The sequence below is a fragment of the Mustelus asterias genome, chromosome 5 (genome assembly GCF_964213995.1).
Source record: "Mustelus asterias chromosome 5, sMusAst1.hap1.1, whole genome shotgun sequence".
NCBI classification, from domain to species: Eukaryota; Metazoa; Chordata; class Chondrichthyes; order Carcharhiniformes; family Triakidae; genus Mustelus; species Mustelus asterias.
The window spans coordinates 137,156,858-137,183,840 of NC_135805.1; the positions used below are offsets into that span (position 1 = coordinate 137,156,858).

The 26,983-nt window shown below is 42.5% G+C and overlaps 1 protein-coding gene across 1 annotated transcript in view; it reads left to right on the forward strand.

Annotated features, from left to right (window-relative positions):
* LOC144493806 (uncharacterized) overlaps positions 1-26,983 on the forward strand; it is a 229,650-nt gene that overhangs the window by 46,505 nt on the left and 156,162 nt on the right. The window contains exons 6-9 of the mRNA XM_078213330.1: positions 2,880-3,053; positions 3,653-3,742; positions 6,774-6,857; positions 12,618-12,680. Of these exons, the coding sequence (XP_078069456.1) occupies positions 2,880-3,053; positions 3,653-3,742; positions 6,774-6,857; positions 12,618-12,680 (411 nt within the window). The remainder of the gene's footprint in view (positions 1-2,879; positions 3,054-3,652; positions 3,743-6,773; positions 6,858-12,617; positions 12,681-26,983) is intronic.

Sequence of the window (26,983 nt, forward strand, 5' to 3'; positions counted from 1 at the left end):
CAGGGGAAATAAGAGAATCAACCCTTTGATATTTAGTTAATAGTAGGTGGGAGAAATTTAATGCACAGCCACCTTTTTAATCAGCATTAGACCTCCAGATTTTGCATTGCAATCTATCACATTTGTTCTACACCAGATATGTATCAGGAGGCTTATTGATTCATTATTCGTTGTAGGTACCCACCTGAAACAGGCAATCAGCTCCTTAAGTGTGGATTTTAGGGGTCTCCTGTCAGTTGTAGGACTGGGGTTGTAAAATCAGATCCAAATGGGTGGAGATTTTAGTTATTCATACTCTGCCTAGTTGTGCTCACGGTTCCTAAAAGGACTTTTGGCAGTCATTCAGAAATACACCCAAAAATATTTAGGGTTTATATTGTGGGTGACAAATTAATTTGGGCTCACTATTGATCCATTTGTGCTCACCATGACATTGCTTTCTTTCCTGACCTGCCAGCCAGCTCACGACTTGCTGCAGTGCCCGACCAATGAACTGCAGTGGACTGCACATTTAGCGCTATAGGTTGATGGCAAAATTGAAAGGAAACTCAAAGCCAAATTTTTCTCAGGCTTCAGTGCGCATGGACCAGCACACAGAATGATCACGCGCTAATGTGCACATTTTCTCAGCCTAGACTTCTCGGACAAAAGTAACTTAATACTCAAACCATCCCCATCCACATTGTTTTCTCTTCTTGGATTTGTTCCTTTGGCATGTTCATTTGCTGTAGAGGTAGCAGCTAATTTCACATATCCATTGATGTTCTGAAATCAGATGAATGAGAATGGATCACAGTGCCTCTAGCTTTCCATTTCCCTTCTTACCTCGAGAAGATGATTGACCTCAACATGGTACTTCACTGGTGTCATATAGAGTCTATAGAAAATTGTGGCCCCAAATGCCCGCATGCCTTATTGCCAACAATCATAAATTTATAGAACAGTTACAGTACCAAGAGGACCCATTGAGTCTGTGCCAGCTCTCTATAAGAGCAAACAGCTTGATCCATTCCCTTGCAAATCATTTCTGTTCAGATAATTGCCCTATTCTATTTTGAAAGCCACGAAGGAATCTGCATTCACCACGTTCTCAAGCCGTGTATTCCAGATCCTAACCACTCGCTACAAAAAAAAGTTTTCCTCATGTCATCTCTGGTTCTTTTGCCAATCATCTAGAGTCATAGAGGTTTACAGCATGGAAACAGGCCCTTCGGCCCAACTTGTCCATGCCGCCCTTTTTTTAAAAAACACCTAAACTAATCCCAATTGCCTGCATTTGGCCCATGTCCCTCTATACCCATCGTACCCATGTAACTATCTAAATGCTTTTTAAAAGATAAAATTGTACCCACATCTACTACTACCTCTGGCGGCTTGTTCCAGACACTCACCACCCTCTGCGTGCAAAAATTGCCCCTCTGGACACTTTTGTATCTCTCCCCTCTCACCTTAAACCCATGCCCTCTAGTTTTAGACTCCCCTACCTTTGGGAAAAGATATTGACTATTTACCTTGTCGATGCCCCTCATTATTTTATAGACCTCTATAAGGTCACCTCTCAGCCTCCTACGCTCCAGAGAAAAAAGTCCCAGTCTACTCAGCCTCTCCTTATACCTCAATCTATCAAGTCCCGGTAGCATCCTAGTAAATCTTTTCTGCACTCTTTCTAGTTTAATAATATCCTTTCTATAATAGGGTGACCAGAACTGCGCACAGTATTCCAAGTGTGGCCTTACCAATGTCTTGTACAACTTTAACAAGACGTCCCAACTCCTGTATTCAATGTTCTGACCAATGAAACCAAGCATGCCAAATGCCTTCTTCACCACTCTGTCTACCTGTGACTCCACTTTCAAGGAGCTATGAGCATGTACCCCTAGATCTCTTTGTTCTGTAACTCTCCCCAACGCCATACCATTAACTGAGTAAGTCCTGCCCTGGTTCAATCTACCAAAATGCATTACCTCGCATTTGTCTAAATTAATTGGGGGAGTCTGTGGGGAGGAAAAGGGACGTCTGGTAAGTGGCATGCTTTCAAAAGTGTGTTAACCAGAGTCTTCGGGCCCGGAGACTTCAGTCCTGGGCCCGCTGATCATACTTAAATTATATTAAAATCCCCCTTTGCATTCCTAATGCAGTTCCTCGTCTCTTTCACGTGCGGAGCTGACGGCACCAGAAATCTGGTGCTGGGAGAGGCGCTCGGGGCCTGTTGCCCAGCGCGGATCGTGCTAACCCAGCCCCGCTGAAATCTCCCGGCCTGCTATGCTAATTTAGCAACGCCATGTTAGCAACAGTATTGTATTAGATAACGTCACTGAACAGCTCTATGAAAATAATAGTGTTCTTTAGCATTGATTGCCCAGGTCACTTATTTTCTCTAATGCTTTAACTTTCAGTTTTCAGTTAAACTTTGAATTTTCTTGGTACCATTTATGGAGAATGATTGTATGATTATAGCCCATTGCTTTATGTTTATCTATCAAAATAATGACACAGCAAAGAATTCTGCCCTCATGGCTTTATTCTGTTTAAATGCATAAAACTAATTCCAAACATTCTCATGGATTCACTGCTATTACAACAATTACAATAAGGCTTACTTTGTAACCAAGGAACTTCTTTATTTCTTGTTTCATTTTAAGGAAGCAGCTATTTTTGCCAAATTCGTCAGAATTTACTAGATTAACTCCTCTCTTGAAAGAATAAACAAAGAGACTGCATATGAATAAGTTAAGCATGTGTATTTTGAACCTTGCATATTAAAATTCAGAACCAAAAGAGATTGTTTGCAGATGAACAGTCATGATATGAAGGGAATAAGAAAACTCAAACTAATGTACTAATACTGATGTTTTTTTCTAATTTATATCTTGTTCAAGGCGTTGTTTGATGAAAACTGGCACTTGTTGCGAGTCCTGGTAACAGAGAGGGATGCCACTTTATACCTCGATGATAAATTAGTTGAAACAAGGCAATTAGAACCTGTTCTTGGTATCTTCATCAGTGGAAAAACACAGATAGGGAAGTACTTTGGGAAAGAAGCAACTGTACCAGTAAGTTTGGCTTTTGTTCATTCATGTAATAATGAATGACAAATGTTCCCAGCATGTGTTACAGGCTCAAAAGGGTAGCTGTGTTTACTGTTTGTTTATCTCTTGACCTTTTACTGATTTTAAATTTAAATGAAATAAAGATGAATGGAATTGCTCTGGTTATGAAATGAATCCGGTGCAAATCAATATGAAGCTGAGATTTATGTTTTCAAAAGATTCTATTAAACTTGCAAACTTGAATATTATTTATTGTTGCATGTAGAACAAAACATAACAGGTGGGATTTTCCAGCTGCACTCACCTCCCAAGACTGGAAAATCCAGCCAGGACCTTTGCATGGTCCCCACCACCCTCCACTGTGATTCCCTTTGTGGGCAGATCGAGAGAATTCCGTCCAACATTGATAAAAAGCAAAATACTATGGCCAGACTTCTCTGGTCTCGCATGCCTTGCTATTGCTGCCAGTGAGAACGGAAAACATGGCGTTTTCAGCCACATCTCCGTAGTAGGACCAGATAATCCCAGCCACTTGTGAGGTTAGAGAATTCCGGTCTACAAATATTGTTTCTGTTTAACATGACATTTCATTGTATTTGCAGTTTGAAGTTCAAAAGTTAAGGATTTACTGTGACCCAGAACAAAATCAGCGAGAAACTGCCTGTGAAATCCCAGCTGTTGTAAGTACCCCTGTACACAAAATATTAAGTTCTTTTCCCGCAATATAACCCTTACTTCTTGTAAGTGTGACCTATAGTTATTATGCCATTTTTCCAATCACACTTCATTGATGATATCCCTATGTCACAAAGAGTATCTCCTATGACTCACCTCAAGCAATTAATTCCACGAGTGAGCTGCTGTTAAATGTGCTCATTTTCATAAATGCATAACACTGAATTAAACTTGGTTTTAAAATAATAAAATTCCTCTTATGATCAAAATGGGAGAATGCCAATCTTCTCTACAATTAACAGCATTAACTGGTCAACCCATAGGATTGGTACTGCCAGCAATATCGATGCTCAGCTGTGAACTGAACTTCTTGACTGCTTCCTTTTATAACTGTTGTAAAATTGCAGGTTGCCCTGAACGAGACAATAGGGATAACTTTCTCACCATAATTTGCATCACATTACTTTTAACTGTCATCAAACATGAATTTAGTGTATTATGGCATCCCATCACTTCCCCCATATTTATTATGCCAGTCCTTGCATTGTGTCAGGTAATTTTGCCATCCAGATGGCTATTGTATAGGTTGAAATGTATAAAAACTACCAACATACTTATCTTTATATATCCACTTTCAATTTGTGCTTCTCTTTAAGTCTATACAACATTTGTTGTAAACTTTGAAAGTTCACTTGCTCCGGCTCCTTTTGACCCCCTCAGAAAATGACCAATGCAAGGGCCAAAAGATCGCAGAAACATAAATACATGTTCCGATCAGTCCCCAAGCGAGGGTCCTACAATTTGAACTCCCACATTTTCTCTCCAGCCACACACATATCTGCCTTATCTTGCTCGGCCTCTACAGATTATCATGTGGCCTGGACATAATCTTAAAACTGTTAAAACCTATATCTTTAACTTGTCTCTTAATTCTTGAAACTCCCTTTACAGGACCTTCCCACTTTAATGGTTCCAAAATGGACCATGACATTTGGCTATTCTCTTCCCATCTCTAAAATCTTTTGTATCCATTCTATTATACATTTCACCTGGCAATTGGGAGATAACACACAATGGGACTCAGGCTTAGGCTACGAAAGTGTTTGTCTATTCCCTAACGTTAACCATGTTACTGCATTTAGGTTCTCCTCTTTGGCTCCATAGATCAAGGATTTGCTTGTAATTGCCTCCTTCAAATTGTTGTCACTACCATAGCCATTTAGTACTAAATATCTGATAGTCAATAGTTTGGAAGGGATCCCGGCTTTCCTCACAAGCAGCATAGAGGCTGCCTATAATGTAGCAATTACCTTGAGGTCCAGAAAAATGACTGGAGCTAGGGGCAAAATGCCAAAGGAGCAGCAGTCTCCCCTTTCCCCAGCTTAAATATAGATAATCTTTGATTCTACTGCAAAATTGCTTGCATTCTATTTGTTTAATTTAATCTATTGCAGCATCTTATTCATTGAGCTATTGGTACTTTCCTTCTGTGACTTCTGTGACTGTTGCACTGTTTCGCTGTTTGAGCTTTTTGTCTTCTGTTAATACCACCAATTTTCTATAAATGGTGAGGCAGTGTCATTTGTAATGTTGCTCAAATATACATTGTTTTGTATCTTTTATTAAATTGAGCATTAATTTTTTTTGGTACCAGTTTAACGATACCTTTTGAAAATTTATTCCAGAATATCCTGGTATGTATTGACTGTCTCATTTTGGAAATAATCAAGTAGGTGATGTTTATATATATGTCATATATTCAGTATATATTTACCTGATCAATTAAAATGTTGGCCTGAATTCTCCAGCCTCCATTAGCGGTTTCTAGGCAGCGCGAGGCAGTGGCCATTCGCTAGCAGCAGGATCTTCTGGTCCCACGACTGTCAATGGGATTTCCCATTGTAGCCATACTATGCTGCCGGGAAGCCCACGGTTGGGTTACGCCTCCGGCTGGTCCAGAGAATCTGTTGCTAGCGAACAATTGGAGTATTTTGGACATTTTTTCTGATTTTGTGAAGATTTTAAACATGTTTCATCTGAAAAAGAAAACTTATATAGTATTATAGAAAATATGTCATCATTATATATGTACAGCATGTATGATGTGCTGTTGTGATGTAATTGGTTGTTTTATTTCCATCTCGTTGTTAATCAGTAGGTGCCATGCTTGCTCGCCTTAAGACACAAGCAGCACGGTGGCACAGTGATTAGCACTGCTGCCTCACAGCGCCAGGGACCAGGTTTCAATTCCCTGCTTTGGCCACTGTCTTCGTGGAATCTGCACATTCTCCCTATGTGTGCATGGGTTTCCTCCAGGTGCTCAGGTTTCCTTCCACAGTCCAAAAGACGTGCTGGTTAGGTGCATTGGCTATGCTAAATTCTCCCTCAGTGTACCCAAACAGGCGCCGGAGTGTGGTGACTAGGGGATTTTCACAGTAGTTTCATCGCAGTGTTAATGTAAGCCTACTTGTGACACTTAACTTTAAAAACATTGCAATATGGACCATCTTTACCGTCATTCTGACAAGAGGTAAATTTGGATTCAATTCAGCAATTATTCATACAGGTGTGTTTTTACAAGTTAAAAAGCACTAAAGCAGTTAAGCAGTGATCAATTTGTGTATTTTTGTGGCTTGTGCCTTTGTGTTCTCTGGGGTGAGGGTGGGCGGTTTGGGAGGGGCGAGATGTCATGGTGGGGAAGCCAGAAATGAGTGCAGGGCCCCACAAAGTGTCAGTCTGCCTCTGATAACGAAGTTACACAGGCATACATAAAACATTTACAAACACTTTATCCTAGAACCAGTTTCCAATCACTCTCAATGGATGAAATCCAGACACATGCATATAAGAAAGGTGGCCTCACTGATGTTTTGGTTAAAGTTGTTTTAGGTTTTGTGCCAAAAGAGCCTTTTCCTTTTCGCAGATTAATTTACTATTTCCAAAAATATTTGTTTTTTATTTAATTACTATTGCGCACAGTTTACCTCACATCAACCAAGAATAAGGTTTATGGTTCTTATTAGAATTGTTCTGTTTTCTCAATTTTAGTGTGACAGTAGCCTTGATGATATTAGTTCTACACCACCCCCTTGTACATGTACCCCAGGACCAGCTGGCCCCCGCGGTCCAAAGGTAAGATGTGTTATTTTTCATCAGGCTATAATATAAATGAATTTATTAAAGAAGGATTTTGTGACTTGACTAAGTGAACTAAAATTAAGTGAAAGTCATTTGGCAGATGCAGTGAGTATCTTGGGAGGGCGGGCGATCTTACTTTCTCGTCCTGCCGGTCAATGGGCAGGGCGAGTGGTAAGATTGCGAGATAGGAGAAAAATTGGGTTTGCGCCCGATTTCTCACCTATCATGATCTTACCGGGCCTAGATATCTGGTGAGATCAGCCGGTGAGAGGCTGATTATAATATTTAAATCTGTTTTAAATCCCCCTCCCCCTGCTCTCAGGAAACAGATCTTGCTTCATTTTTGCTCAGAGTGGCATCAGATTGGATTTTTAAGCTTGCCCAAAAAACGAATCCAAAACTCTCCCGTTTTCACACTCGTTCGGTACTTAGAACTTTTTTGGTAAGATCGCCCACTTGGTATACAGTCAACATATCTAACTATCCAGAAAACAGTAGCATTTTCTTTTAAATCTTGTCATCTTACTGTTCCCTTAATAGCGATTATTCATTGTTAAAGTTTATGTTGCATTTTTCAAAACAAGATACAAGAAACAAAACATAGGCCTCTGTCTCACCCCCAAAATGCAGAATAAGGGTTAATACGTTAAAAAACACAACACCACAACCCCCAACCCACTCCGTTCCAAATATGTGACATAAACAAATCACAGTTTTGTTACAGTACAGAATAGGCTGTCTAGCTGATCGTGTCTGCACTAGCTCTCTGAATGAGCAATTCATTTAGTGCCATTCCCCACCTTCTCGCCACAACACTGCACATTTTTCCACTTCAGATAACAATCTAATTACCTTTTGGATGCTTCCATTGAACCTGCCTCCACCACACTCCCAGGCTGATGACCAGTCGCTGTGTGAAAAAGACTTTCCTCATGTTCTTCTTTTACCAATTGTTTTAAATCTGTGTCCTCTCATTCTTGATCCTTTCACGAATGGGGAACAATTCCTTCCGATCTTCTCTGAGCAAGCACCTTGTGATTTTGAATACCTCAACCAAATGTCCTTCCAGGAGAACAGTTTTAATCCTAAAAGAAGTAGCTACAGAAATAGTGCTGCATTGATTATAATTTCCCAAAAATCCTTGGATTCTGGAAAAGTCCTGGAGGATTGCAAAACTGCCAATGTGATGCCCCAATTCCAAAAAGGGAAAGAGGTAAAAAGCGGGTAACTATAGGCTGATTAGCCTAACATCTATTGTTGGAATCAATTATTAAAAAAGTAAAAGTAGCACATTTGAAAAATCATAATCTCATCAAGCAAAGTCAGCATGGCTTCATGAAAGGGAAATAGTGTCTGACTAATTTATTAGTTTTTTGAGGAAGTCTTCACCAGAGTGGATAGAGGGAGCCAATAGATGTGTTGTATTTGGACTTCCAGAAGGCGTTCGACAAGGTACCTCACCAAAAAAGTTAAGCCGTAAGACAAGAACCTGTGGTGTTGGAGATAGTATATTGATGTGGATAGAGAATCGATTAATGGGCAGGAAACAGCGAGTGGGGACAAGGTGTTCCTTTTTAGATTGGTGACCTGTAACCAGTGGGGCTCCACAGAGATCAGTGCTGGGACCACAACTGTTCACAATATATATTACTGTCTGGATTGTTCTTTCTCCTTTTCCATAGTTATCCTAATTGTTATGATACAATGATCACTATCTCCTAAATATTCGCCCACTGACACTCAAGGCGATATTTCTTGGCCCTTTAAGCTAGCAAGTTCTTCTGGCCCCACCGAAAGCAACTCTCTGTCCTGCCTGCAACAGGTCCTGCTATGGGCAGGACTGACAAGTCCCAGCCTATATTTTCTTTTGCAAAAAGGGTAGTTCAAATCTGGCTCTCTTTCACTCAGAACTTAGATCAATAGATTTTTGTTGGCGAAGGGCATCAAGTGATATGGAGCAAAGGTGGGGAAATGAAATTAGGATTGTAAATCAGCCACGATACAATTGAATGGCAGACTAGAATGATTGAATCACCTATTCCTATTCTGATTGTGGTGGCTTGGCCTCTTTAAGGGGCAATCCTTCATGGGCCAAATGACCTGGCCAGAGCCAATGGAATGCAAGAGCATGAACCTGGGACAACCAAGAACATTCCTGGGGCTGGAGTTAGAGTCAGGGCGTTGTTAGCAGTAGACCTTATTGTTGTTCAACCCTCTGTTGTATGGAGTTCTTCTTATCCAAAAATCCTTAGTTAGTTGTTGCCACAGTTATTACACTGGCGATGAGGAAAAACAGGATCAGTCGTTGAAAGCCCACAGTACAGAGTTGGAGGGGGAGCAGAGTGATCACTCGAGGTCCAAATGCAAAAAGGTAAAGACTCCATCTGAAGATGCCATTATTTGGAAGATAGAACCATTTGACCCCAAGATTGAGAGTTGGGGGCAGTATATTGAGAGGCTGCAGTATTTATTCTTAGTGAACGAAATAGCAGCCGAGGAGAAACAAAAGGCAATTCAGTTCACAGTCTGTAGTCTACAGACTCACAACCTGGTGAGGAGTCTGACACCACCCAAAGCTTAAGACACAAAATCTTTCGACCAATATGTCAACTTAGTCAACTATGGGTCACCATAACACCTAATCTTCCATAATCATGCAATGATACTAATTTCATTCTGCAGTTAGCGAGCCAAGAGAAACAGTTTCCAGCTTCAAGGCCAGACTTTGACGGCCTGCTGAACACTGCAAGTTTGGGACTTGGTTGGGAAACATGTTGAGGGATCGTTCAGTATGTGGGATCAATAACTCCAACACCTAAAGGAAACTGCTTGCTGAAACCAAATTTTCAGTGGAGAAAGCAACAGAGATGGCCCAGGTGACTGGCTGTGCTGAGCAAGACGTGTGTGAGCAGCAAGGCGTGCTGAATGAGGTGAACCAGTTGTGGCTGCTTTTGTAGAAACAACCTGAATGAGGGTGCACTGGAGCCTGAAAAGAGTCATTCAGCATCATGGTCTGAAATATGTTTTAGGGGTGGGGGAGACCACCCCCAAGAGAGGTGCCAATGCAGGGGTTTTATTTGCTTCAGATGTAAAAAGAAGGGTTACCTGCAAGCCAGTCGTAGAGCGAAGCAGGTTGCACAGAGCACTCCAAAAAAAAGAAGGAAACAATTAGTACAACCCCTGTAAATAAGCTGGCAGAGGAACTAAAGGAAGGATATGAGACTTACTCAGTCATGTCCAACTCAGCAAGGTACCACCTATAGATAGTGTCCTAATGGTAAGTGGTCGCCCCCGAAGATAGTGATTGACACAGGCTCAGTGGCTACTGTTACCAGAGAAATTACATTCAAGTATCTCCAGAAGGGACACCCCTTAAGCCTTAGCCATTCTGAGGCTACAATGACAATGTATACTGGACAAACATTAAGAATAATGGGGACAACCTCTGTGCTGGTATTGCACAAGAGCCAGTCTGCTCAGCTGCCCATCATAGACAGAGTACCAGTCTGAATGGGCAGGACTGGTTAAAATAAATAAAACTGGACTGGCTAGAAATATTTAAGGTCCAGGATGGAGGATTCCAGGAATTCTTGTGTACATATCAGCAGGTGTTCTAGAGGGAGCTTGGTCAACTTATAGGGGTTAAAGCTAAAATTTACTTGAACCACCAAGGCTACGCCTAGGTTTTTCCAAGCTCGGTCCATACCATATGCATTACACCAGAAAGTAGAGGTTGAACCAAAAAGGTTGGAAGACTTGGGCATTATCAAACCCACATTGTTTTTTGAATGGGTCGTGCCCATTGTCTCCATCCTGAAACCAGACAGTGGGATTTGTGGGGAATATAAACAGACTGTGAATGGGGAGCCCAGCTGGATCGTTGCTCCATTTCCAGCGTAGAGGACCTCTATGCTAAGTCAACAAGAGGTCTGAAATACACTAAGGCTAGACCTAAATCACACTTATTAGCAACTGAAACTGGAAGAGGACTCCAGAAAATTAGTTACAATAAATATCTACAAGGAGTTATATCAGTACACCAGTCATTCCGTGGCACTTCAACAAGGCAGAACAAGTGAAGCCATATTTGCAGTGCAGGGGTGAGATAAGCTCCAAAGATGGAGTGCTATTGTGGGAGTCCCATGTCATCGTACCATCCCTGGAGAGACTGCCCCTACTCCAAGAGTTACACGACGACCATCCATGCCAGAGCAGAATGAAAGCATTGGCCGGAATTCATGTCTGGGCGTCTCACCTTGTCAGAGCCATTAAACAAATGGTTGGGCAATGTGAAAATTTTCAGCAAGTATTACCTCCACCAGTGAACTTGCATCCTTGGGAATAGTTGGGCTGTGCGTAGTCATGGCTTCATGAAGATTTTGCTGGACCTTTTTTGGGATACATGTTCCTGATCTTAGTAGATGCCCATTCTAGGTTGCTGGATGTTCCACCACAGCCACACTTACTATTGAAAAACTGCAGCAGATCTTTACAATCCATGGCCTTCCCAAAGTGTTGGTAACTGAATCGCATTCACAGCAGATGAATTTTAGACATTAGTCATGTCTAATTGTGTGCATCATGTTAGGTCAGCCTCTACCATCCTGCCTCAAATGGGCTGCTGTTCAAGGTTTCCATGAAGAAGCAGGCCCTTCGTGATTGGCAAGTTTTTTGCTGTCCTATATTACACCGCATGCCACCACTGAGGTCATGCCTGTAGAGTTGCTAATGGGTCGGCACCTGCGTACTTGTTTGGACTTGGTGTTCCCAAATTTGCCAGAAGGTGAAGGCTAGGCAAGCCTCTCAGAGTCACTTCCAGTTATTACATCTATGTTCTTGATTCCAGGCTCTATGGAAGACCCATCCAGAAGGAAACAGGGGGGCCCATCCAGAAGGAGAGAGAGGGGACAGAAATAATGATGATGTAGAGAAACAATTGCAGGAAACAAGAGAGGATTTTTTACTCTTATTGTCTATTGATACATCAGACTTATGGGCAGTAGATTTCTTTAGACCTGCTACTGCTCCACTTCTGCATCCCTGTCCAGAAAAGCTTCGAGGAAGTTCCCAATATACTAATCTATGCATTATAATTGCTATTGTTATTCCAGAATATTGTGAATGGTAGAAAATGTCCCTTGTTTTCAATTCAATTACTTGAAAGTAATGGTGAGGTTGGCCTATGAATTATAAAAATAAAGTTGGCACATTTTGTAGAGTTCTATATATAAAGCAGACTTTATAAAGCAGACCCCTGAGCCTAATCTGGGTATATGCTGTGCAAGATAATGTATTAATGAAAAATTATCAGATCCCAAAATTTCTTGATTTAATTTTGGAAAATAAATTTAAAACATTTTTGCAGAATTCTGTACTTAGCTTGCTGAGTATTTAACTATTGTACACTTTTTGATTTAAAAAAAAATTACTGGAAAAAACTGACAGTATGTTGTGCTTCCTGGCATAGCTGACTTCAAGCATGTTTTTTTTCTATTTGTGAAATGTTCTGACTTGAGTTTATGGTCTATATGTGTAGTTATATGATGCAAGTACATTTAAAAAGATTGTTTTATGCTGAGCAACAATTAATTTTATATTCATTACTGTGTCTAAACATTGAGTGGCACGTTTTATTTTCAGTTCTGCACAGCTGGATTTGCAACCACATGAAACAATACAACAAAGAGGTCTCAGTTTGAGGGGATTAGAACAGGCTCAGACAACATTTACATTAATTTATTTTTTTATATATAGGGAGAACATGGAGCACCTGGGGAACATGGTTATCCAGGAAGAACTGGTGCAGATGGTAAGCCTGTGAGTACTAAATGGTTTACTCACCTCTCTTTGAAAAAAGCTGCCGTGCTTTTCATGAGACATACTTCTTCTAAGATCAATGGTTCATTTTGCCAAAAAATTATCATAATTAATTTGCAACTCCCCTCAATTATTTTTAACATAATAGTAATATATTTTTTACATAAAATTACTGTTGCCATACTTAAGGTTATTTTAACAGAAATGTTTTTCTTTAAGGTTAGTGCAATTGAAACCAATATTTTTAGAACAAAGGTGAGGGAGAGAAATTCAATAACACTGTAATCGGGTGTAGGAATCACAATTAGCCCAAACCCATTCAAAGTAATCCAGCATGGAAACTTTGTGCTAATTAGGTGGCATGCAACTCAGCACTGAACATACTTGAGTAATTGCAGACTTCAGAAGGAGCTCCAAGTTTACGCAAGGCTGATCATTAATGGCTGCTTGATACATTTGACAAGATGTGATATAAAGCGACTTAACGCTTTGTAGGAGACTGCATTTCACTGAATGTTTATTTGGTCCATCTTCAGAGAGATTGTCAAGTACATGGTTCAGATCACAAGGAGATACTACTGTTACATCCGTCAGTCACGCTGTTATGCAAATAGATAAGTTGGGTCAACTCTGTTGTATGCTGCAGTAAGTAATGTTAACACTTGCTCAACAGCAGGCAGCCATTATTGAACTAACTTTATTTATATCAACCCAACAGTGAGCAACAGAGATGGCAATATAACAAAATGCTCAGGTCTTGCAATATACTACACTCCCTTCCAAGACACTTATAAATACAAATTATACTTTAAAATGTTAATTGGTACATGTGCAAAAGTTCCCAGAATACAATATGACTTAACCAACATCAACAATACCTGAATGTTTCACAGGCTGGGTTGTATGCTCATTGTTATGGATTGGGTGGAGACACCTTTCCCTTACTGACTGGGATTTTCCCAACCTTCCTGCTGGTGGGATCTTCCAGTCCCGCTGATGGTGCACCCGTACTGTGGGTTTCCCTGCGGGGGGAAATGGATTGAATGGGAAATCCCATTGACAGCAGCGGGACCAAAAGATCCAGCCAACGGTGGGAAGGCTGCCTCCAGCTACTGAAAAACACACCGGTGGGGGTGGAGGGATGGGATGGGGAAGAGATTCCCGCCCACTGTTTGTAATCACTGTGATTTTGGAGAGGAAGTTGTGTATATTTCTTAAACCACCATCCCCAGTTAATTGTGTGATGAATGTAAATGACAACAACAAGTTTCCATGCGTTTCAATAAAGAGAATTATTTATTCATGCATGCACCTGGAAAGTCTGAACTCTATGTCAATCATTCAGCACTCATATGCACACATTTGAGAAAAATACAGTTAGACGGAATAGTTTACCTTTACAAGTTGTGAAGAAAAAAGTGTTCATAGTAGGGTGTACATTGTTATGAGCCCTGGTAACGAAAGGAGTCTTTTTCACGCTTGAAGCGTAGTTTAGATGAGCTCAAATACCTGGAGTTGAATATCATGATTATTGCAGGATTCTCTTGATGAGGTGAGTGTTCCACGAATCTTGAAGTTAAGCACTTGTGGCGTTCATACTAGGAGGTCGAATTTCTTTGCAGGCAGACTTGGGTTTAGGAATCTGCCTGCTCGGCTTTTAAGATGTAGCAGCCTCCCAAGTTTTAAAATGCTTCAGTGTTACTGCTTTGGTTTGCAACTGATATTCTACAGTGGTGTCCCTTGTATTTTGCCCATATCTCTCTGGGCCTTTGGATAATAAAGGATTTTGGTATCAGAAACCAGTTTTGGTCACGTGACCAACTGCTCTTGTCCACTCAGAATGGCTTAAGGCTGAAAGCTATTGTTATACAATGGAGATAGATGATGGCTCTTCACAGCCACTTGTGGTTAACTGATTTCTTGCTGTTCTTTTTGTTAAGTTGCAAACATGGAGATATAAGGTGGGATTTTCTGGTCCCATCAACGGCGAGCATCATGCAGGTAGGACCGGATAATTCAGAGTTGGGCAAAACACACTCTACACAACCTGGCACACCCAGGGAGGGATGAGTTGCCAGATGGAGATGGAGGAGCTCCAATGAAGTGGATGTCAAGAAGGATGTGCTGGATGAGGGCAAGGATGTTGTGGTGTTAGAAGGAGAAGCCATAGCACAAGCCAGATATGGCAGATATGCCAAGATATCCTTACAGCCACAAGGTTATAGAACGATAAAGATTAATAGCTCATACGAAACACTTTTACCTGTTCCTTCCATGCAGGCTCAACATTAAAACCTTTGTTACTATCCTCATTCTCTCAATAAGGGCCTTCAATCTCAGAATGATAAGTCACAATCTTGCATGACAAAGGACTCATCCTCTGAAGGCCAGGCAGCCTATGGAGCATGTGGCCATTCTGTTATGGAATAGGAACTCTACTAACGTACCACATGAAGAAATTAGACATCATATACTCTTTTAAAGCATTGTGCCAACATTTCACTGCCTATGGCAGCCTTCAAGAGGCATGGCAAAACCTCAGTGCATTCATGGCAGTATGTCTGGAGTGTTTCAAGGCACCACAAGGAAAATAGTCATCTAACACAGATTCTCTCATGAACATCTGAGTTCTGACCTGAATCCAAACTGTGGTACCTCTCCATAGGCCATCCCTCATGCAAGAAGAATGCTCTGGCCTCATCCTCAAACTGATTCCTCAGCATGAGTTCATTCCCTGAGACACAATGATCTGTCATGCTCAGTAATGGATGTGAGTCTGCCAGTCAGCTCACCTTTGTGTGCACAGAGAGAGCTTCAGTAGCACCATCGTCTGATCATTGACAAACGCTCATGAACCTGCCTTCATGTGGAGCATCCAAAGTATTTTGGCATCTGTGGCCTCGAAATGTTGACACTGCATTTTAGGCTTACTTAGTAACTTTGTTGGTAATAAAGTGCTCATGTCAGATCTATTGGGACTTCACCCTGATTCCATTTGAATCCTCCACATTTTCATTCCAGCAGTTTCAGATAAGCACAAGGAAACCCGGCACTCTGATGGCATCGTGCCGATCAAATAACCATGCCAATTGCCCATGGGAGCACTGGTTCAGGGGTTATGTCATGCTAACTAGCTGAGCCTACAGGTCCAGAATGGCAGCATCCCATTAAAGAGTCCGGCACCTGGGACCTAGACACACATCTCTGATCTCGCATAGCTGTTGCCATCTAGCAAACATTTCAGGAGTCACTAAGTGCTAGCTAGGTTCATAGCTCTGCATCATGCAGGTGGAGAATGGGAATTATTATAGGGTGATGTCTAGTTGTACATGCAATTACAATATCACGCTTCAGGCCACTATGAGCACCTAAGATCCCTGATTATTACTTGAAATGTAACCCACACTCAAATCTGACAGATATTACGAGGAGGTAATTGAAATATGCACTGAGTTAGATTGAATTCGATGCAGGTCACCATTAAAACCTATAATATCCCCTTAGACCAATGCTGCAGCATCAGAAGAATAAAACCAAACTGCAAAATCTATACTCAGGCCACATGATATGATCCTCTCACATGTTTAATATGTGTATTGCCCAGCTACCATGTTGATTGAGAAAAAAGTTTATTCAGTAAAGGGGATTTTCACTTCATTGCAATGTTAATGTAAGCCTAGTTGTGGCACTAATAAATAAACTAGAGGCTGTGCTCATGTTGCTGCTGTGGACAGAAAAGCGATTCACTGTACTGAGATTGTGCGAGACACCGTAGACCTGAGGTGCATGATTGGAAATAAATGAGGAAGGAGGGTCACCTATTACCCTTGTACGACCTTGGAGCACTGCATCAGATAGAAGAGTCATTCACTTAGAATTTCAGATAAGCCTTCTAGATTTACAGATGTAAGAAATATATACAGTGGGTGAACACTGTGCCACATTCGTGCCCTCATACTTCTTTATTTTTCTCACCCTGCTGCTACACCTAGGTGCTTCACCTGACAACCACAGCAGAAGTTGAGGCAGCCTGCTGACTGTTATGCCCTATTTTCTGTGATGACTTTGGTAGATGTCCTCTGGAGGGCCCCAGCCTGCTTTGGGTCTCCTGCTGTGGGGCATGTAACCCTCCTTTGCCTGAGTAGCTGGAGTTGCTGAGGTCTTGGGAGAGTCCTGGGTGGATTACCCTATTGTGTCCGGCTGATGCTCCTCCTTGTTGGTGCCCATGGGCCCCTTCCTGACTCCTTAAGCAGAAGGGGTTCCTGGATCGAGGCGCCCAGTCCTCCCCTCTCACATAGCAATTGATGGATCTCACTCATGGCTATGGTGATGGCGTGCAGATCCAAGCACATATCCAGCAGAAACTATGCATTCTGCTACACCAAGGTTTCCATGGCAGTTGCCAACCTTCTAATGGTGACCTCAGTGCACTGGAATTTCAGCGCGGTAACATCAGGCAGAGTGTGGATGGACTCCATTCTCCATTCTAATCTGCAGATAGCCATTAACAACCCTGTCTCCTGAGGCCTTGCCTGTCTCTGGAGCTCTCTCTAAGAGCCAATTTCAGTGGCTCAACATTGAATTTGAATTCAGCAGGAATCTAACGTCCAGCAGTCCTCCAAGTATTGGTGACCTTGGCTGCCATTGCCTCCGACTGCTGTGGACCTGAATGTGTGCTGTGCTCGCCATATGGTGAACCCAAACCTGCTCTAAAACTTGGTCCTACTGAAGTGTGTGTCTCCTCACTGATGGAGGGTGCAGCTGAATGCAGTTAAGGCCTCTTCATCTGGTGAATCCTCATCTGGGTGGTCGTGGCGCTGGGGCTATTGGACTGACTGGCCATGTGTCTCCTTACTGGTGGTGGTAATAGAAATAACTGATGTAACTGCCATGGGCAATCTCCAGGAAATGGACACACACCTGCATGATGAGCATGGTGTGGTCACAGACAAGTTGGGCACTGAGAGAGTGGAATCCCTTTTGGTTCCTGAATGGCACTGCTTGCAGCTCATCCACCCTGTAGCCTCCACTCTCATACAAACAAGCGGAAGGAACCGCAATCCTCTTGGAAAATTGCAGAGGTTGACACACCTGCCCTCTGGGTCCCCTTACCTGCCTCAGCTGCAATCTTACCCTCCTGTCCCTGACCACTTTCTACACCAGAAGGCCCTATCCTAAGGGGTGTGACCACCTCCTGAGACAAAGTTTCCAAGTAACTCTTGCTCTCCCTGACGTGTTGCAGTTTCCACAGCTCAGCTTCCAGCTCAATGATTCTGAGCCAAAACTCCTCAAGGTGCAGACACTTACTCCCAACATGCTTACCCTGGATAATACTGAAATCCATGAGCTTCCAGATGCTGCAGCCATGATACATCACCTTTTCTGCCACGTTTATGACCTCCAATTAATTAGTTAATTATTTTATTCATTTAATTTATTTTCTTTTAGCTATTTATTAATCTTATCACCAATTCCAATACTATTTTAAACCTTAGGAAAATAGACATTGATCACTTACTGGATAGTCACCAGGTATTCATCACAGTTTGCTTTTTTCCCTGTTGTAGAGCCAAAACCAATTCCTACAAGCTGAAAAAGTAGAAGAAGGCAAGGAGTACACCTTTCCCCTCCTCACTGAACTCCTTCAGCTCATCACTCTGGGCCCGACTTTACCATCAAGTTGCGCCCATTTTTGGGCGCGAAAACATGGTAAAGTCGGGCATGAGGCGAGTAGCGTGATCCGCGCCCGCCTCCGCACTGGTTCCTCTTTTACCAAGGCCAAAAAATGGCCACGAACGGGACCGCGCCGGAAACGGGCGCAACAGCCATTTAAATACATTTGCATGCATTTAAATTGACTTATTGGGCTGCACGCCGAATCTTACCAACATTTCCCCCTTTACCACCGCGTTCGCCCATCCAGAATCGGCGCAAAACGGACATGCTCCACTAAAGTCCAATTCGGGCGCTCCAGTTAGTGAGGAGGTAAGTGCTGAGTGTCCAACAGCTCTCTGCTTGAGATCGGCACGGAGAAGTGGGGGGGGGGGGGGCTCCGCTGCTACTCTGCCTGAGATCAGTGCGGGGCAAGGAGTGGTCTGCTGCCATTCTGTCTGAGATCAGTGAGGGGGAAGGAAAGGGAGGGTCCGCTCCATTCTGCCCGAGATCATTGAGGGGGAAGGGGGGGTCTGCTGCCATTCTGCCTGAGATCAGTGATCGGTCTGGGGTGGTGGGAGGGGGTGGGGGGATAAAGGGGTCAATAATGTTGTGAGGATAAGGCAATGTCTGTGGGGGCCAGGGAGAGGCATTATCCGGCCAGGGAGCAGTGTGGCAGGGGAGCCGCATTCTATCTTTTTTCTGCGTATGCATGGTTAGAGGTACCGATCAGAGCTGCAGGATTTTGGGCGTGATTCAGAATTGCTGATATTTTTTCAGGCAGAGTGCGTATGGGGGCACCTGAGAACAGGTCTAAAAATCGGATCTGAAATACTCCCAGTTTCAAGTCCGTCCAGCACTTAGAATCAAAATGGTAAAATGGTAAGAGAGTGCACTCCAATACTGGTCGCACAAAGAATCTCTGAATTTATACATTCTGAACATGATGTACCACAGTGACACCAACTGCCTATCAAGCTCCAAAACCCAGAGCTCAAGTTCCTTTAGCTGAAGGCACTTTCTGCACATGTGATTGTCCAGTCCATGTAAGCATCCTGGAATTCCCACATGAAACAGGATATGTGTTCACATGACTGAGAAGCTTTGTCGTGGCTTTTATTTATTTGATTATCTATTAAATGAAGAGAAATAAACTTAAAATCTTAAGTAAACGCCAACTGCTCACCAATCTGCTCCTTGCTCTTTGCTCATGTCACTTTATTTTATCTGAAATCCGAAGCTAACCCACCCACTTCTGTTTTTAGTGGAGCCAGAATGGGCTGAGGCAGGCAATCAACTTTTTCACAGAATACAGACTGGTTCCTAAATATTGCAATGAGACTTCTTGTCTCAGAATTAACTGCTATTTTAAGTTTTAGCCCAGTAAGACATTTCTTAGGTTTTACAGTTCTGACCCAAGTATTATAGAAATAATGAAAGCACGTTAAAGCTTAAAAATCTTTATTACTCTTTTGCAATGCAATCTATTCACATATTCGAATAAACAAGGGGTGATAGGTTATCGGGGGTGGCAGGATGCAAATTTGAGGTTACTATTAGATCAGCCATGATCTTATTAAATGGCAGAGCAGGCTCAAGGGACTGAATTGCCTACTACTGCTCCTTGTTCATGTGTCCATATGTCGTAATATATTCAATACATTATTAAGTGATAGAATGCACAGAATGATGGAGTTTCAAGGAACTTCTACCTATAAATCATTCAAGAACAAAGAACATTACAGCACAGGAACAGGCCCTTCGGCCCTCCAAGCCTGCAGCGACCATGCTGCCCAACTTAACTAAAACCCCCTACCCTTCCGGGGACCATATCCCTCTATTCCCATCCTATTCATGTACTTGTCAAGACGCCTCTTAAAAGTCAGTACCATATCCGCTTCCACTACGTCCCCCGGCAACGAGTTCCAGGCACCCACTACTCTGTGTAAAAAATCTGTCTCGTACATCTCCTTTAAACCTTGCCCCTCGCATCTTAAACCTATGCCCCCTAGTAATTGACTCTTCCACCCTGGGAAAAAGCTTCTGATTATCCACTCTGTCATGCCTCTCATAATCTTGTAGACTTCTATCAGGTCTCCCCTCAACCTCCGTCACTCCAGTGAGAACAAACCAAGTTTCTCCAACCTCTCCTCATCGCTAATGCCCTCCATACCAGGCAACATCCTGGTAAATCTTTTCTGTACCCTCTCCAAAGCCTTCACATCCTTCTGGTAGTGTGGCAACCAGAATTGAACACTATATTCATAACCATTCATGAATGGTTAGGTTCGCATTGATTGTCGTCTTTGGTAGTTGACCAAATGACACCTCTCTCTCTGTTAATTGAAGTGTTGAAATTCAAAAGTTATATTGTTTATACATTTAAAGTTCGTTAACATATTATTTTGAGGCTAGATCTTCACCCTCATTTATTCTTCACCTGAACTTGGTTCAGGTTGACTAAAGTGAGCAATTCTTCAGACGTGAAGCCTGAGTGCTTTGTATATTGGCTAGTAATGAGTAGTGTTTGTTAAGCTACAGGGGCATTGACTGAGACAGATTTGTTTTTCCAGACCTTCAACGTCTAGTTTTATCCTTTTTTGCATAAATCTTGTTTAACCTTTCTTATTAAGACATAGTCTAGCTTCGTTATGAGAAACAAATACTTCACAAAGACATCCCACAGTCCAGCAAACTTGAACAAAAGAAAACACCAGCCCTACTCCCAATGTCCCGAAGCATAATGAATTTCTTAGTCAAGCTTAAGTATTTCATATCTATCATTATGGTTGAATAGCCTGTACAATTCTCACCCATGAGCTACGGTTCTTCTTTTTACAGATTCCATATCCTACATATCTGACCTCAGGAAACCCAGCAGCTAGAGGGAGATGAGGACTGCTGGATTCAGGAGGTAAGTATCTTCCCACTTACCTGCTGGATCCAGTTTACATGATTCAACCACCCACACCTGTCTCTTCCAATCTTCTAAAATGTTTCCAATCTCCAATACCACATCCTTCCCAATTCACCCATCTGAGGCATCTTCTTCTCCAAAGTCCCTTATTTCCCACCTCTCAAGGCCACTAATCTCCTTCATGATCAACCCATCCCATCTCCCCTCTCCAATGCTCTCAAAAGTCTCTGATGCCATTTACAGCAACCCTTATTTTCCCTTGCCCCACTCTCCAACCTACCTCCCGAATGTCTCCAATCCCTCCCTCTCTTCAATACTCTCTTTGGCCATGTCCTGGTGAAAAGGCCTATCTTTCCCACAACCAGTCAGCAGTGTTTCCTCTTGGCTATGCATCTGGTAACAGCCCAATCGTTTCCATACAAGCTGAAGACAAGTTGGTCCCTTTAAACATCCATATTGCTGTTCAGAAAAATGTAACTGGTCCATGCACTGTATTTAAATGGATAGGCCGCACACAAAGGTGGGACGTTGCCAGCCAGCCTTAACCTGGCTGGCTGTAGCCAGGAAACATAGACAAAAATTATTAGCTAGTTCCTTCCATTAAATTTGGTACGGTCTAAGGGTAATCTGTTCCATGATATCAAAACAACAGCACCCCCCCCCCCCCCCCCCCCCCCCCCCGCAACCACCCTGTCTTGAAGCTAATATCCAGTCTTATGATATCACTGGGAAGGAGAAGGAGAATTATATACAAATTACGAAGAGGGAGGTCTGAATATGGAGCTCTGGGATACACTATACATGAATGTGCAAGCAAAGGATAATATACCTAATGAAGGTAGTATATGAACTGTAATTTATCACCTGTACAAGGCCAACATTGCTTTTAGAAGTTAAAACAAAGCATACTTCTTCTGACTCAGTCTTTGGAAGCAGTATTAGCATCAAAATTGTTCATCCAAACCTTTTGGGAAAAGATTGAGTTGGATAGCAAGGATCTAGGACATAAGTGGATTGGGAGAGAAGTGGTGGCCTTCAGAACTGGCATGATATTTTAAAATCGTCAGGGGTAAATGCATCAGAAACTGGAGATTATGGGATGGTTAAAGACCTGATTAGGGCAGGGGCTGCAGGGAAATCTGGGACTTAAATAGCAGAGGCAGAGGAATGTTGGGGTGCTGCCAATGGAGGTAGCTGCAGTTATGCCGATGGCTTAGATGTTGAATGGATAAAATTTCACATTCGTTCTATTTTGTGTCCAAAATGATGATGGAGGTAGGGAAACCAAATGATACGGGTAGAATCATAGAATTGTTACAAAGAGGCCATTCAACCTGTCATGTCAGGCCAGCTATCAGCAAGAGCAACTGATTCAACTTCCTGCCTTTTCACCTCAGCCCTGCAAATTTTGGCTTTTAAGTTAATTATTCAATTCTCTTTTGAAAGCCTAGATTGAATCTGCCTCCATTATTCCCTCAAGCAGTGCAATCCAGATCCTAACCACGACATTTAAAGGGTTTCTTCTTATCACCTTGCTTCATTTGTTAATCATCATATATTGGTGTCCTCTAGTTTTGATGCTTTCATCAATGGGGCCAGTTTCTCCCTATCTACTGTGTCCACACCCTTCAATATTTTTGAGACCTCTATCAAATCACCTCTTAATCTTAATTTAAATGCAATTGGCTGGTTGGAAGCCTCCACGGATGCTATGCAGCCCCCCAGCAGGAAGTCGTGCGGGCACCAATTAGTCTTGGTCCCGACTGGGAGAAGGCGCTAACCTCGGGCTGTCCCTCGGGATGGGGCTCTTGTGACTGGACTTTTTGTGTAGATATCATTCTTAGGATGGCAATTTCAGGTATCTTTCTGGTCAAATTCTTTAGTCTGTGAAGAATAAAACCTTTGAAGTAGCCTTGTCTCATTAAAATCCATGCTCCCTGAACACCTGGAAGCCTTCAAAATCATAGCAGCACTCAATTTTAGGGGATTGCCCTTGGTTGATTACAGAAGCTGTAGGTTTTATCAGACCTTTTTGAAGTGCTTTGAGCGACAGGAGCTGTGAGTTTCACTAGGGAGATACCCTTTTTTAGCTTGAATTAGCCCCAGCATTTCTGAAACCTTTTACAACTGCTGTGATTGACAGCTCCAGAGCAGATCAAGGAGGGGATTAGCTGAGGTTTGTTTGGTCGATTAGCTTTTTTGACTGACAGCTCCAGGGCATATATGTATATGGAAGACCTATTTCTAAAAGCAGAGGAGTCATAGAGGGGAATAGATTGATAGTCTAAGGGATTAAAGGGGAGTCAATGGGAAACCTAGCTATGACTGTAACATTACATTCTGCACTCTCTCGTTTCCTTCTCTATGAACGGTATATTTTGTCTGTATAGCGCGCAAGAAACAATACTTTTCACTGTATGTTAATACATGTGACAATAATAAATCAAATCAAATCAGATCAAGGGGTTCATTGTTGTTACAATCAGTTCACTTAATTAAGTCTGTAGAGCTTTCTCTTTTCACCACACTTGTTCTCCCTGGCTTCATGTTTGAAAATTGCAGCTGTTTTTCAAGTCTGTTATCCTTCCTAGAAAACAGATATGCTTTCTAATAGCACTTGTAAAAACTATTGGCTTTCTTTTCTTGCCTGCAAAGCTTCTCACTGAAGCGACAACCTTCATATCACCACTTTTTTCACTTACTGTTTTTTTCAACTCTCCCAAGCTTCAAGATTGGATAGGCTGGTGTTTTTATCTTTAAGAAGAGGAGGCGAGGAATATTTAATTGAAGTGCATAAAATAATGAGGGGGCCTGAACAGAGTGTATATGGAAGGACCTATTTCTGAAAGAGAAGTCATAGAGGGGCATAGATTGATAGTCTAAAGGATTAAAGGGGAGTCAAGGGGAAATTTATTTTAACTAGAGAGTGGGGGTGGGAGGGGTAGCAGTAAAGGCAGAAAGCTTCTGAAACATGCAGCGAATGATTATCCATTAGAAGTATCATGATCTACGGGGCTACTGCCATGGACTGAAAAATGAATCTCTTTCAACTGGCAGACATCTGATGGGCTGATTGGCTGCCTCCTCGGCTATTATTTTCTATCAATCTATAGCCAATCTCCTCATTTCATCCAATTAAACCCTTAACAGTATTCGTATTAGTTAAATAAGACATCAAAATAATTCTGCCATTGAGACGAGAATGCAGAATCATTGGCTCTTAGAAGTTTCACAAGTCTGACTTTTGTTGTGGCTCCCTTGGATTTAAAATTGATCTTGAGAGTTATGACGATACCACACTTAACAAACATGCCACATCCTGCATGTGAAAACTAGTAATTAAAGCACCAGATTCTTTCCATGTGATTTTGCTTCCTCTTCATGAATGTTGGCCTACTTAAGAACTGTTCATAATATTTCAGTGTAATTCTTTGGCCATCTGGGACGTCAAGAAGACATGATAAGGTGCTATGTAAGAATACAAGTCTTCTTATGATGGTTTTCTCATAATTTCCGGCACTTACAAGTGAGATGTTGGGCAGCTAGTCATTAGGAGGTATGCCAGGGGTGATATTGGGGTAACTCTCCTTCCCTGTGTGAGGAGTGTTTGCCTTCCAATGATGAGATGAGATTGGAAACTCATGAGGAATTATATGCGCTAATCTATATGGGATGTACCCCAGGTTACTGTGGGAGGCGAGGGAGGAGATTGCGGAGCCTTTGGCGATGATCTTTGCATCGTCGATGGAGACGGGAGAGGTTCCGGAGGATTGGAGGATTGCAGATGTGGTCCCTATATTCAAGAAAGGGAACAGGGACAGCCCGGGAAATTACCGACCGGTGAGTCTAACCTCAGTGGTTGGTAAGTTGATGGAGAGGATCCTGAGAGACAGGATTTATGATCATCTAGAGAAGTTTAGTATGATCAAAAGTAGTCAGCACGGCTTTGTCAAGAGCAGGTCGTGCCTTACGAGCCTGGTTGAGTTCTTTGAAAATGTGACCAAACACATTGACGAAGGAAGAGCGGTGGATGTGGTCTATATGGACTTCAGCAAGGCGTTCGATAAGGTCCCCCATGCAAGACTTCTTGAGAAAGTGAGAGGGCATGGGATCCAAGGGGCTGTTGCCTTGTGGATCCAGAACTGGCTTGCCTGCAGAAGGCAGAGAGTGGCTGTGGAGGGGTCTTTCTCTGCATGGAGGTCAGTGACCAGTGGAGTGCCCCAGGGATCTGTTCTGGGACCCTTGCTGTTTGTCATTTTCATAAATGACCTGGATGAGGAAGTGGAGGGATGGGTTGGTAAGTTTGCTGACGAGACCAAGGTAGGTGGTGTTGTGGATAGTTTGGAGGGATGTCAGAAGTTGCAGCGAGACATAGATAGAGTGCAAGACTGGGCGGAGAAGTGGCAGATGGACTTCAACCCGGATAAGTGTGTGGTGATCCATTTTGGCAGATCCAATGGGATGAAGCAGCAGTATAATATGAAGGGTACCATTCTTAGCAGTGTAGAGGATCAGAAGGACCTTGGGGTCCGGGTCCATAGGACTCTTAAATCGGCCTCGCAGGTGGAGGATGCGGTCAAGAAGGCGTACGGCGTACTGGCCTTCATTAATCGAGGGATTGAGTTTAGGAGTCGGGAGATAATGCTGCAGCTTTATAGGACCCTGGTTAGACCCCACTTGGAGTACTGCGCGCAGTTCTGGTCACCTCATTACAGGAAAGATGTTGAAGCCATTGAAAGGGTGCAGAGGAGATTTACAAGGATGTTGCCTGGATTGGGGGGCATGCCTTATGAGGATAGGTTGAGGGAGCTTGGTCTCTTCTCCCTGGAGAGACGAAGGATGAGAGGTGACCTGATAGAGGTTTACAAGATGTTGAGAGGTCTGGATAGGGTAGACTCTCAGAGGCTATTTCCAAGGGCTGAAATGGTTGCTACGAGAGGACACAGGTTTAAGGTGCTGGGGGGTAGGTACAGAGGAGATGTCAGGGGTAAGTTTTTCACTCAGAGGGTGGTGGGTGAGTGGAATCGGCTGACGTCGGTGGTGGTGGAGGCAAACTCGTTGGGGTCTTTTAAGAGACTTCCGGATGAGTACATGGGATTTAATGGGATTGAGGGCTATAGATAGGCCTAGAGGTGGGGATGTGATCGGCGCAACTTGTGGGCCGAAGGGCCTGTTTGTGCTGTGGCTTTCTATGTTCTATGTTCTATATCTCTCTGCTTTATTGCATTCAAGCTCAAAACCCTAGTGTACTATGCCACCCTGATGCTCCTGCACTAGGTACTATTTCAGAACCACACCTCATTCTATTGTGGGTATGTATGAAAGATAGAACCATTGATATGCAGTTGTCATGGAGAATTAAAATACATGATTCCGTTACATCACATATTTTAAATGGCCATTACATGGAACATTTAAGTAGTCTTGTAATGAACTAAATTTTGGGACAACAGTTCAGATCCAGGCTGCAATGATTTTTTTCTGGGTTCTTGCTGCAGTGTCGATACTGTCAGAGGCAAATCTACAGTTTTACATCAGTAAGATTGGTCTCATAAAAAACTAACATAAAATGCTTCTTGAATTAATGTGAGACTGGGTTATTCTTCCTTCAGTTATTCTGAAAGAAGGAAAAGCAGAAAATGTTCTTGAATGTTAGCTGAACAGCTGATCGCCAATTTTGAAGCCTCACATGCATAGTATTTTTGACCCGGTTTGATTCACGTGGGAGCATTTT